Here is a 13,391-nt window from a genome sequence, read left to right on the forward strand (position 1 = left end):
TAAGTTCCTGTGATGTGTCAGGCATTGTGCTTAGTGCTGGAGCTACAAAGACAAAAATTAAATAGTTCATCCCTTCAAGGAGTTTACATCCTATAGCAGGTGATAAATTAAGTTAAAATTAAGTTTGAATTGAAATGCAGAGTTTACTAAAAAATAAATAGTAGCCATTTCAAACATGATCATGACTTTGAGTTTATTACATTGACTATAGTTACAACAAAATTTGCTATAGTGAAGGCACTTCAAAGTGTATGGACTATCATTCAATGATTCTTTTTTTATATACAGAGTGAAAAGCAGGCACTTCTTTCCAGCCTTCTTTTCCCACCCCTGAGGGATTGCACTGAGTATTCTCTGTCAAAAAGAAGTATACCTGGGGGCAGCTGGGTAGCTCAGTGGAGTGAGAGTCAGGCCTAGAGATGGGAGGTCCTAGGTTCAAATCCGGCCTCAGACACTTCCCAGCTGTGTGACCCTGGGCAAGTCACTTGACCCCCATTGCCCACCCTTACCACTCTTCCACCAAGGAGTCAATACACAGAAATTAAGGGTTAAAAAAAAAAGAAATATAACTGTAAGCATATACAAAATATATAGAAGGCAACTTTTTGTGAGTGAGAGAGTGTTAGGAGATGATAGGATCAAGAAGAGCCTCATGTAGGATGTAGTGTTTGAAGTGAACTATGAAGGAAACTGGTGATTAAAAGGCAGAAGTGAAGAAAAAGGGCTAAGAAGATCTTCCCCCCCCCACCGCTCCCAAATATTGTACTCAGCTATTCTTGTCCCTCATAATACATCATAGGACATAATTATATGACCATCCAACAGAAACATGAGTTGGTAAATGATGGTAGTTTGTTTGGTAAAAATGATAAAACGATATGCCCAACGCTAAAACAAGCATTTTATCAAAATGTACTACAATTTGGTGACTTGTTAAAAATCATCTCATGATTTTAGTGGAAGAAGGATTTGGACTTACTTTTTGATCTTAGAGGATAAGTACGATGGATAAAAGTTTCAGAGAAGTGGATCTAGTCTCAGGGTAAGGATAAACTTGCTAATCATTACAGAGTGGAATGGGCTGCTTTGGATAATAAAATGAATGGGTCCCTTCTTATGTGCAGTCTTCAAAGACTGGATGAACACTTGGCAGACATGTAGATGGCATTGGATTCTAGGCACACAGCATTGTACTGGATCGGCTATACAGGTATTGGATTAATGGAAGCCACCTCTGAGGCTCTATTCTGACATTTGATATCTTCTTCTAATTTATATGTCAAGTGGTTGGGGTTTTTTCCCTCCCAATTACAATACAGACTTCTACCATACCAAGAAATCTATTGATCTTGGAAGAAAATGTTAACCAAATGTTGATACTGAAATTATATGTCTGAATCCATCTATCAACAAAAAATCTTATGTTCTAAAATATTTTTAGAAAAATTGTGGGATGCCAACCTGATAGTGAACTGAGAATTTTATTTCAAAGTTCAGTAATAATCTGACCCACATCTCCTCGTCACTACAAAAGTTCCCTTTTTAATACCATTGTTTTCTTGGTGATCCTTGATGACTGCTGACCTATATGACTGCGAATGGACAAACCTACCTCAGAATTACAATTACATAAGATCTAGACACAATGAAAATATACAGAGTCTACTATTAGCTATTACCTGCTATTATCAAGTTGCATCATCTGGTAAATGGCTTTATATTTTTAAAAAGTCAGATAGAAGATGTTAATATGACAACAAAAGAATGAGACCAATAGACAAGAGACAACTAAAATGGTAAAATGATATGCCCTGCATACTCAAAAGAATCAGAATAAAGCCCCAAATATAAGATACATCATTTATAGATTTAAAGAGAGGGAGAACACAGGAAATCATATAGGACAAGATAGCATGTAGTTGTAATCTGCATCCATGGAGGAACTAACACAGATAAAATTGTGAATTTTTTAAAAGAACCAAATATCCAAGGTTTAACTAGAATAAAGATATATCTAGATATGTTTTATCTTTTTTTTAATATACCCTATCATCTCCCTTTGAAATTAGGATATTACTTGATAAATCTTGGGTAGTAAATTTATCCTATATTATTGATTAGTATTTAAATTGCCATTTAGTAATGACTGGTATTCAAATTAATCTAATTTCTTGTCATTTATTTAAATTTCCTCAACTTCATCATAAAGGATCATAGAATCTTAGAGTTAGAATGAACCTAAAAGTCATCCAAACACTCACCCACTGTAAAGCCTGAGTACATTTTTACAGGATCCTTGGTTCATAATCACTTGGATTTTGTTTACAGACTTTTAGTGATGAGCATAACCATTTTCTGTTGCAGCATTTACTAACCATTAGTTGTATAATTAGAATTTTAAACCCCAGAACTCTCTTTCTCAGCTTCTGGGCTTCAAAATTCTAATTATACATAAGATATTAGTTCTTGTATTGAGTTAAAATTCTCCCCACTCTACTTGCCATTCATTAGAATTTTTTCAATCCTCTGGAGATAGATTAAGTCAAAGTCTCCTTTCATGTGAACTCTTCAAATATTTAATGAGAACAATCATTTCCTTCACCTCCCCTACCTAAATCTTTTTTTCATTGATCTAAATAATCACCAGTTTGTGATACAGTTTTGAGTCCTGTTGTTATCTTAGTTTCCCTTTTGGAACCTTTTCAGTTTGTTAATATACTTCCTAAAATGGGGGACCCAGAATGGCACACAGTATTTTTGGCAGAATATAATGAATGCAGTTATTGCTTTCTTCCTTTCATACACTGAACCTTTCCTCTCTTGGCCTACTATTATATTGGATTCATCTGACTATTAAATAACACTATTAATTCATATAGTCCAGAAGGGCTATATGAATTAATCCACAAATCTGTTTCATATGGACTGCTATCAAGCCACATCTTCTGAACTTATGCCATTAACTTTTAAAAATCTAATTGCATCAATATATTTATCTCTATTAAAATTTATCCTCTTAGATTTGGCCCACATTTCTAAATCATTTTTGGAATTCAAAGTTGTCATCACATAAATTTTTAAAATTTAATAAGTACATTGCCTATGTTGTCATCCAAGTTCTGAATAAAAAATGTCAAATAGGACAATTCAGAGACTTGTAGTACTCTTCTAGAGATTCTATCCATTTTGACCCTGACCCATGAAACGTTTTTTTTGTGTCATGAAGTAGTAATGAAAACTCACTCATATAATGCCCTGAAGTTTACAAAACCCCTTATTTTATGTTATTTTACACATTATCTCTTATAATAGCCCTATAAGGTATTGTATGTATTATTACAGGGAAGAAAACTGAGACTCAAATGGTTTAAATGATCTCTTGGTGGTCATATAGCTCCTAAGTGTAAAAGAATCGAATCCAGGCGGTCTTGTCTAAAGTCCAGCAGTCTATCAACTGTGCCACACTGTATTTCAACAGCCAGTTTGGAACCCATCTCACAATTCTGTCTTTCCCTTGTTCTTCCTGCCCTCAACATAGGTTTTAATGAAAATTCTTTTTATTGTTAGCATTTATGAAGAGCCACCACTCATATTTCTGCTTTGTCCTTCATGATGCCATATTTATAGAATTATGAAACATTTGTATCCCTCTTGAATTGTGTATATTCACTTTCACCTTTTATACATATCTTTTTAAATATCTCAGCCTGCCATTGAGTTTCCTGTTTAGACACATAGGTTTTTTTGAAGGCATAGGCAACTCCTTCCTTCATTAAAATAACTTGGGACTGTGTTGTCAGAATTTTGTTCTTAATGTCTTCCATTACTCTTGAATTAGCTTTTCCTTTTAAACTCACAGATGATGAGATTCTACATGCCTTTTCTTTGAACTCTGAAATCCTCTCTATGAATATCTGGTAATATATCAGGGTCATCCTCTGCCTAGATTTTTTTTCCATCATCACTTTTTCCTAAGATTCTTTTAGCTTCAACTTCAGTAATCAATTCCTCATTGGTCAGCATCAGATTCAAGATGGCTATTCCTTTTTGTCACTTCTAACTTCTAAGAGATGAAATTACCACCAAGGATTTACTAAATATGTTCTTAGCAGAGAGAAGCTCCTCAATTGTTCAGGTCTCCTATTTCAATTTTATTCCATCTCTATCCTAATTTTGAGATCTGAAAGCAACACGTAGCGTTCATTTCTTTTCTCTGGAAGAGTGATCTCCATAGTCTAATTATGTTATTGTTTCTATTCCTCCCCTGTTTTTAGCCTTACCTTTTAAAAAAGTGTGTGTTCCAGTGACACAGTCTATCACGTCTTAATGATGCTTTTAGGGTTGTAGTTCTCTCCTATAATTAAGATATATGATTCACTTTTATGCATTTTCTTGAAATTAGTCTATAGAAATTTGAAACTATGAGAACCATTTCTGCCCTTCCTTGAAAAATTTTCCCCTATGAATTCCACTGCATTTCTGCTGCTATTCTTCTTTCTGTGACATTTATACTACTCTATTGGGCATATGGTATAATAGTACTGATACTGTAGATACAGGGAAAGTTTAAAACCTGGAAAGGAATAGCAAAGATCATAAAAGAGAAAATATGCAACTTTATTACGTAAAAATGAAAAGTTTTGAACAGAAAGACTCAATCAGTTTAAATTAGTAGGGAAACTTCACTAGGAAAAATGCATCACAGGAAATTTCTCTGTTAAAGATGTCTTAATATCTAAGATACAAAGGATATGAACACAGTTCTCAAAGGAATAAATCCATGCTGTCAATAACCATATAAGGGGAATGCTTCAAATCACTAATAAAGATAAATGAAATTTAAAAGTAGTTTAAAGTTATATCTCACACCAGAAATGATAGGGATAAAAGAGGAAAATGACAGGATTATGGTAAGACATGGAAGACTTGGAGAGGTTATGGCAAGACAAGCTAATTAAGGAACTATGCATGAAGCTTGACCTTGGTCTAGCATTTCTGGAAAGCAATTTTAACTAAACCCAAAAAGTCATTAAATTGTGTATATTTGGTCTTTGTGTCCAAGAGATCAAAGAAAGAAGGAGGAGACTCAAATGTTCAAAATTTCATAGCAACTGTATTTGTTGTGGCCCAAAAGAGATTTCCCATGAGTTGGGGAAGATTGAACAAATAGTATATCGTATAATATAAATTAGAGGATAAGAAATTATAAAAGGGACAGGTTCATAGAAACTTTGGTAATTCTGAATGTAGTGTGGAGTGAGTAGAATCATCAGAATAAGGAATTTAGTTGATAAAATGAACAATCACAGTTCAGTTCCATTTGTTTTTAAGTGTCCTGCTGTCTTCATGCAGGCAAAATTTTATACAAGACTTAACCACTTGCTCAAAACTTTGGGAAGTATCTTCTCTACCTATGGAAAGAACTGACTCAAAGACATGATTAAACCACTAGCTTCCTATGTTATTAGGCATAGCAACTAAGATCTCTGTTTCTTAGTGTCTGGAAAGGCTAGATTTTCTCTAAAGTCCATTCCAACCTTAAACTTTATGATCTTAATAAAAGTTTAAATGGACTATGGTCATTTTTAAAAAATGTTCTTATTTTTTTTTTATTTTTTCAGTTACACATAGAAACAATTTTTGACAATTGTTTCTTAACATTTTAGAATTCAGATTTTCTCCTTCCCTGCCATTCCCCTATCCCAGGCAGCAAATAATCTGATATAGGTTATACCCGTACTTTCATGTAATACATATTTCCATATTGTTCATGTCATGATAGAAGACACATATCATACATACAATAGAAATGTCCACCAGTGTGTGTGAGGTGGTATCTCATAGTTGTTTTAATTTGTATTTCTCTAATCAGTAGTGATTTGGAACATTTTCTTCATATGATTATGAATATTTTTAATCTCTTCCTCTAAGAACTGCTTGTTCATTTCCTTTGACCATTTCTTGTTTGGGGAATGTTTTGTATTCTTATACATTTGACCCAATTCTCTGTAATTTTGAGAAATGAGACTTTTGTCAGAGATACTTGGCATAAAATTTTTCCCCAAATCTGTTGTTTCCCTTCTAATATTGGTGGCATTGTTTTTATTTGTGCAAAACTTTTTTCCTCTGGATTTTACATGTATTATTATGCAAAATATACTTCCATTTGGTCATTGTTGTAAGGGAATAATCATATAAAACCAAAGCCCCAAAATAATACAATAAATAAACTAATGTGAAAGATAATATACTTTGATCTGACTCTAGCAATTCTTTCTCTGGAAGTGGATAGCATTCTTTGTCATAAGTCCTTAGTCTTTCACAGTTGGCCATTGTACAATATTGCTGTTCCTATGTACAATGTTCTCCTGGTTCTGCTTATTTTGTTCTGCATCAGTTCATGTAGGTCTTTCCACCTTTTTATGAAGCCATCCTCCTTTTATCACTTCTTATAATACAATAGTATTCCATCACCAACATATGCCACAATTTGTTCAACCATTCCCCAATCGAAGGATATCCCCTCAATTTCTAATTCTTGTGAAAAACCTTTTTAATTTAATGTAATGAAAATTATGTTTTATTTTTTGTAATGTTCTCTGTATTAGTTAGTCTTAAATTCTTTCTTTATCTGTGAGTCTGACAGGTAAGCTTTTCCATGTTCCTTTAATTTATTTATGGTGTTACCCTTTATTTTTAGATCAAATATCTGTTTTGAATTTATCTTGGTGTATGGTATAAGATGTTGGTCCATGCCTAATCTCTGCCACATTGTTTTCCATTTTTTCCCAGCAGTTTTTTTTTTCCCAAAAAGCTTGAATACTTTTGCTTTAATGAACACTAAGTTGCTAAAGATATTAACAGCCATGTGTTAATTACCTAATCTATTTCTCTAATCCACCACTCTTTCTTAGCCAGTGCCAGATTGTTTTGATGATCATCACTTTATAATATAATTTGATATCTGGTATAGCCAGGCTTCCTTCCTTCATTTTTTTTCATTAATTCATTTTACATTCTTGGCCTTTTGTTCCTCCAGATGAAACTTTGTTATTATTTTTCTAGTTCTATGAAATAATTTTTGGGTAGTTTGATTGGTATGACACTGAAGAAGTAAATTAATTTAGGTAGGATCGTCATTTTTACAGTATTAACTCAGCCTACCCATGAGCAATTAATGTTTGTTTCAGTTGTTTAAGCCTAACTTTATTTGCGTGAAGTGTTTTGTAATTGTGTTTATGGACTGTGATCCTAAGAGCAATGAGATACTATATTGCTTTAAATAATGACAAATATTTAGACTATGAATAAATAAATAAATAGCTGCCACATGATCCTTGTAGGATATATTAATAAATAACATGAAATAAAAGGAAAAACACTGATACTCTTTGTCCAATAAAGAGTTGTTATAAAGACCACTCTAGGTAATCAGATTACTCAGTTTATTAAAATAGGAATTAGTCTCAGTTTTCAGAGGATCGTATAATGGTTTTAGAGTATTAAGATTTTATACAAAAGTTTCAAAAAGGTCAAGTGAATATCATTAATGAAGTAAGTATGTTCATAGCCAACACTTCTCTGAGCACAGAGAAGTGGAGCAATTTATATTTATGAGGCAAGGAAGGAAAACAAGTTTTTTTCTGCTCTCTTACTTTAATTAGAGCATGATTTACAAAGGTACAGGTTCTAAACTTAAACTGGTGCCAGATTCAATTGCTGCTTTCAGTATGTACTAGCCATGTGATCATAGACCAATCACCCAACTGTTCAGAGTGTCACCCAATTGTTCAGAGTGTCCCAGCAGGCAAACAGTCTTCTAAGAAAGTTAATTACAGATGAGTCGTTGGACTACCTCAGAGGAGTTAGTTCTCATATCAGAGAGTTCCTAACAGGTACAAACCAATGTAAATATAAATGTACACATATGCATATAAATAAATAATACAAGTCTAAGAAAAATCTTTAAATCACCACAAATGCTATTCTGTATTTAAGCACCTTTATTTCTTTCCTGATAATTAACATTTTTTAATGTTCTATTTCATGTTGCTAAGGCATAATTTTACATCTGGAAAATCAGCTGCAACAGTACTTTTCATTTCTATTAGATTACAAAAATGAGTCATGTTTTAGTACATTGACTATATTGGGTTCTAATCCATTTATTCTTGATGCAAATGACTTTGTTAGTCAACATTGTAATATTTTCTTTAGAAATACAAATATTATGCTTACCTTATTAAATGGTTTTTTTTGGTTATTGTTTAGTTGATTGTCTTGGGAACTGTAACTAATAGAACCATGCTTATGCTAATGAAACTAATTTTTCATCTCTTCTCCCCCCCACCCATCTCCAAATTAGGCAGGGCTCACAGCCTGGAGAAGAAAAAATATTTAATGATTCATCATTGCTGGAAAATCTCCAAAGCAATCATGTAAGTGGCATAGAAACTTTTTCCTTTTTTTTTTTTATTTTTACAAGAAATTGTAAAAGGGGCCTTCTTAAGCACAAACTACTTTCTCTATATTCCTTCTCAAATAATGAATGTTTGGGATATCATAATTTCTCATTTGTACACTTTATTTCCCAAATTTTAAAATAACATTACTGAATCCATATTTAATAAGCTGGCAAAAAATGACTAGTTTTTAATAAGTTGGTCTAATAATATAAATAACCAAAACCCTATGGGTTTTTTTAAAAAATTCCTTTCATTAATTAATTGTGGATCTCTTTATTCCTGCTAACTAATGAATACTGCTTTCACAGAATCACATAATTTCAGTGTTGGTAGAAACCTGGACAGCCTAAGAGTCCACTGTAGCATACTGGATCAAGAAGTCATTCTCTTTCTCCTGAAATTTTCAAAGGATAAAGAACTTATCATTTCCTGAAGCAGCCCATTTTACTTTTAGATAAGTTAGAAAGTTTTTCTTCACATGAAACCTCTTTGATCTCTTTGCAATTAACTTTGCAGTTTCTGTGCATTGTTCCTGTTTTTCCTCTCTGGAGCCAACCAAAAAAATCTTTTCCTTGTCATAGCATCTCAGGTAACCTAGTCTTCTCTTCTTTTAGCTAACTATCCCCCATGTTTTTCAGTCAATGCTCATATGATATGAATTTAAGGGCTTTGACTGTCATGATTGCCCTCCTCCATCTTATTCCTTTCTTAAACTGTGGTGCCCAGAAATTGAACACAACACCACAGATGTGGTCTTTCCATTACAGAGTTGAGCAGGAATATTCCTAAAAACTATGGCTCCTTTATTGGAGCCAAATGTTTTCAGCTTTTTTTTTAGCTACCATATTACATTGTTGTCTCCTGTTGCACTTAAAGCCCACCAAAATCTTCAACTTTTCTCAGACAACCTCTCTCTACCTAGGCCTCCCCACTTGGTGTTTGTGAAGTTTATTTTTAAAATTTGAATAATAATATATTGGCCCTTGGCATCCATTAACCAGCCCTGAAACGTATTTTATCTAGATCTACATAAAAACTCTAATCTGATTTTAGTAGAACTAGAGTCACCACAAAATTGTTTCCTTCAATTTTCACTATATTAAATCCCCTGCCAGTTAAGTTACAACACTTAAAACTAATGGAAATATCAAACATTATTTGACCTTGTTATCCACTTTTTGCTTCTTGAAATTCTGTGAAGATCATTTTTGAAGTGAGATTCCACTTTGTCAGAAATGAAAAGGGCTACTGCCCAGGAAGCTGTCTTAGCCCTTTCTGAGAAAGGCTTAGAACTTCAAGATAAAGAAGCCAAAAGGAAAGAATTTAAAAATAGGAGCCACCTTTATTGGAATTTTCCACCCATCTTCTCCCCCATTGTCACTAATCTTATCCTTCCAACACCATCTCTTGGGATTATCCTCTGTGTGCAATAAGCTCCAGCCAAATGAAGCTATGCTTTGCCCCCTCTCCCTCTGCCCTCTGGGGTCTCCCACTTCAGATACCTTTGATCACATTTGCTGCCTTTACCTAGAAGCATCCTTTAGCATCTTCTGTTTAATTCCTCTGTTCTTTAAAACCTTGCTCACAAGCCCGTCCCTGCCCAAAGTTGTTCCTCATCCTTCCCTCTTATGCCCTACTTGGGCTCTTTGATTGGAAGCTCCCCAAAAACCTTATCTTGCAAAGTGTTGTACTACCATCCTCTATGTTTTTGTGTGAGGAAGCTGCCACTTGGAATCTATGACTACCTTAGGTTGGCTTGGCTTCTAAGTCACACTTTTTTTCACTCAAATTGGCCTTTGTATGCAAAAAGAAAAAAACAAAAACAACAACAACCCTAGGTTGAGTAGGTTTGGTTTTTTAAGACTAAATATGAAACAGCCAGATAAATAATGGTCCCTCACCTGATGTGTCTTCCATCTTGCACTTAGACAATCATTTTAAACCCACATGCAAAACATCACATTTATTGTTATTAAATTTCATATTTTTATATTTGACCCATCTTTCTAGTCTATGAAGGTCTTTTTAGATCCTGATTCTGTCATGCAGCTATCTCTCTCTGCTTCCTATCATCTTCAGATTTTATAAATATGTCACCTAAGTCTTCCATTCAGGTCACAGATAAGAATGTTAAATAAAACAGAGCCAGGACAGATTCCCCAGGGCATTTCTCCTAGAAATAACCTTCCATGTTCACATTGGTCCATGTCTGGATTCTTTCAGCCAGTTCCAAATCCTCACTACTACACTGATTACCAGTGCATCAAAACCTCTGAATTTCAGAGCAACTTATCCACAAAAATAGCATGGAAAATTTTGTCAGATGCCATGATAAAATTCAGATTTTATGTGGCTATGGAACTTCTATGAGTTATCATTTTAGTAATGCTCTTTAATTTCCTAAACTGTACTCTAAGTTTCAGGAGGGCAGGGATCATGTCTTATTCTTCATTTTATTTCCTACATCCATTGTAGAATAGCAAAGTATCTTATGTGCAATACGAAATTCAGTTAATATTTTTTGAATGAGTTAGTTATGAAATTAAAACCTCCCAGACGAGAATATTTGCCTATTTCATTTTCTTCAGTGCAAATTTTCACTTATAAATTGACGGTAGTCGTATCTTAACCCATAGAAATAGTTTGATTTTTAAAGGAATCTTGGAAAGATATGTTGGTAATGTTGCTATCCCTAGTTAGTTAGAATACTTAACTGATGAGCACTTTTGCTCATCACTATTTGCTCTTTTCTCTCCAGCCAACGGCACCGATTATATGTGAATTTCTTACAATGATGGCCGTCTGTCATACAGCAGTACCAGAACGAGAAGGTGATAAGATTATTTACCAAGCTGCATCTCCAGGTAACAACTAATTGATTCTTGGAATTTTCACCAAAGCAAATGTTTCTGTTTGTAAATAAAATTTTGTTTTCTAGGATTTAGGATTATCTAGATATCTCTTTTCCCAAAGTGAACCAGTATCATTTCTAAAAGTAAGATAATCAATATGTGATAGAATCTACTTCATGCAGTCTAAAAGTCTCTATTTCATAATTGGGAAACTTTGGTTTCATTCACCTAATTAAAACAATTGATAATTTAATACATGAAAATGCATAGCTTCAATTTTTAATATAGTCTCTCCGAACAATGAAGTTAAATAGTACTTAAATGAAAAACATTTTCTGATACACAGAAAACAATGCATATGCTGTTTATTCCTTCTTTATGAATAGATTTAAGGAAGAATAATAAACAGTGCAGGTAAATGTTGAAGAAGCAAATTCTGCATACCCAAGAGTAGTTAGTCCTTATGTACATGTAGCACATTTATTTTTAATACTTACTTCAATTATTTCATTATTAAAATATAAATAATATTTAATTAATTTATATTGTAAGCTTAGTTTGGTGAGAACAGATTAGGACTTTTGATAAGATGTTCAAGACAATTTTGTCAATGTTGCTTCTATTACAGTTATTTAGTAGTCATTAAGGACTTAGTACCAAATGAATAATTCAAGATTTAGCTGTACTCTAATTCTGAAACTGGCTATATAGCCAGTTTGGCAAGTATGAACCTTCAAGAAAGAAAATGTATTCTGAAGAAATAGTATGTTTATATCGATATGGTGGGTGATTTATAAAACTCCACAAAATAAACTAGTACCCTATAAAATGTTGCCATATTTCATAGAGTCAAAGCTAAATATTTGTAAAGCACAACATAGTGTCTGGCACTTTTAGGCTCTGAATAAATACTTGCTCCTTTCCTTTGAAATTACATTATGATGCCAGTTTTACCATTTTGGTCAATGTATTTGTTGATTTAAGCTTTGATTCTAAATTTCTGTTAAATCTTTAGAATGTCAGAACTAGAAAAGACTTTACGAATCCACTGGCCCCATTTCCTTATTTTTATGTATAAGGAAACTGGGGTTAGAAAGAGTAAGTGACTTTCCCCAAAAACATATGATCAGTAGCAAAGCCAGTACTTTAACCCAGATAATATGACTCCCCAGATGAATGCCCTTCGAACTGAGCCATGGTGCTATTATAGTGTGGGATAACATAAATTAACAGAAACCCAGGGAACATTCTGGATGCATTTATACAGTTAGCCCACATTCCCAATTTATTTCAACAAGCATTTATTAAACACTTATTATATAAAGCCCTATGGCACAAGTTTTATAGCCCCTGGAACACAGTTCATTTTCCAAGATATGACTCCAAAGTCTTGAAATATTCTCAGACATGAAAGATTATTTTGTGCAATATACAGTAGTTATAAAGGGTGAGAAAAAAATATCTTTTACAAAGATCTTCAAGAACAAAATAGGACCCAGAACAAATTTTGTACTTAGTATTTATTTTTTTAAATATTAAATTTATCAGAACTTCTTTATACATAAACTTATTCATCAATCCATATGTTACCATAATGTTATTAATTTTAAAACTGTATCTGTTTTGGGGACAGCTAGATATCAGAGTAGATAGAACACTAGCCCTGGGACCTGGATTCAAATTTGGTCTCAGACATTTCCTAGTTGGGTAAATCACTAAATTCCTGTTTTGCTCAGCCTTTGCCCTTCTGTCTTAGAAAGTTGTTACTTAGACACAAAGTAAAAGTTTTTTTTAAGTATATTTGTTTTTTCATATCTTTAGGATTTTTTTTCCTCCAAATTTATTGGGAATTCCTCATATATAAAAATCCCTTCATTTATGCAGATAGATAAGCTAGTATTTTTATAGTGTTTCAAGATTTGCAGAGTGCTTTACATGCATTACCAATCCTCAAAACAACCCTATGAGTTAGGTCCTATTTTTATTCCCATTTTACATAAACTGAGTCAAATAGAGGTTAAGTGATTTCCCAAGGGATGCATAGCTAGTAAGTGTACACTATGCCACCTAGATG

The 13,391-nt window shown here is 33.3% G+C and overlaps 1 protein-coding gene across 1 annotated transcript in view; it reads left to right on the forward strand.

Moving 5' to 3' along the window:
• ATP8A1 (ATPase phospholipid transporting 8A1) overlaps positions 1–13,391 on the forward strand; it is a 279,653-nt gene that overhangs the window by 124,237 nt on the left and 142,025 nt on the right. The window contains exons 18-19 of the mRNA XM_044681740.1: positions 8,366–8,438; positions 11,224–11,329. Coding sequence (XP_044537675.1) covers positions 8,366–8,438; positions 11,224–11,329 — 179 coding nt within the window. The remainder of the gene's footprint in view (positions 1–8,365; positions 8,439–11,223; positions 11,330–13,391) is intronic.

The sequence above is a fragment of the Gracilinanus agilis genome, chromosome 6, assembly GCF_016433145.1.
Source record: "Gracilinanus agilis isolate LMUSP501 chromosome 6, AgileGrace, whole genome shotgun sequence".
Taxonomy (NCBI): domain Eukaryota; kingdom Metazoa; phylum Chordata; class Mammalia; order Didelphimorphia; family Didelphidae; genus Gracilinanus; species Gracilinanus agilis.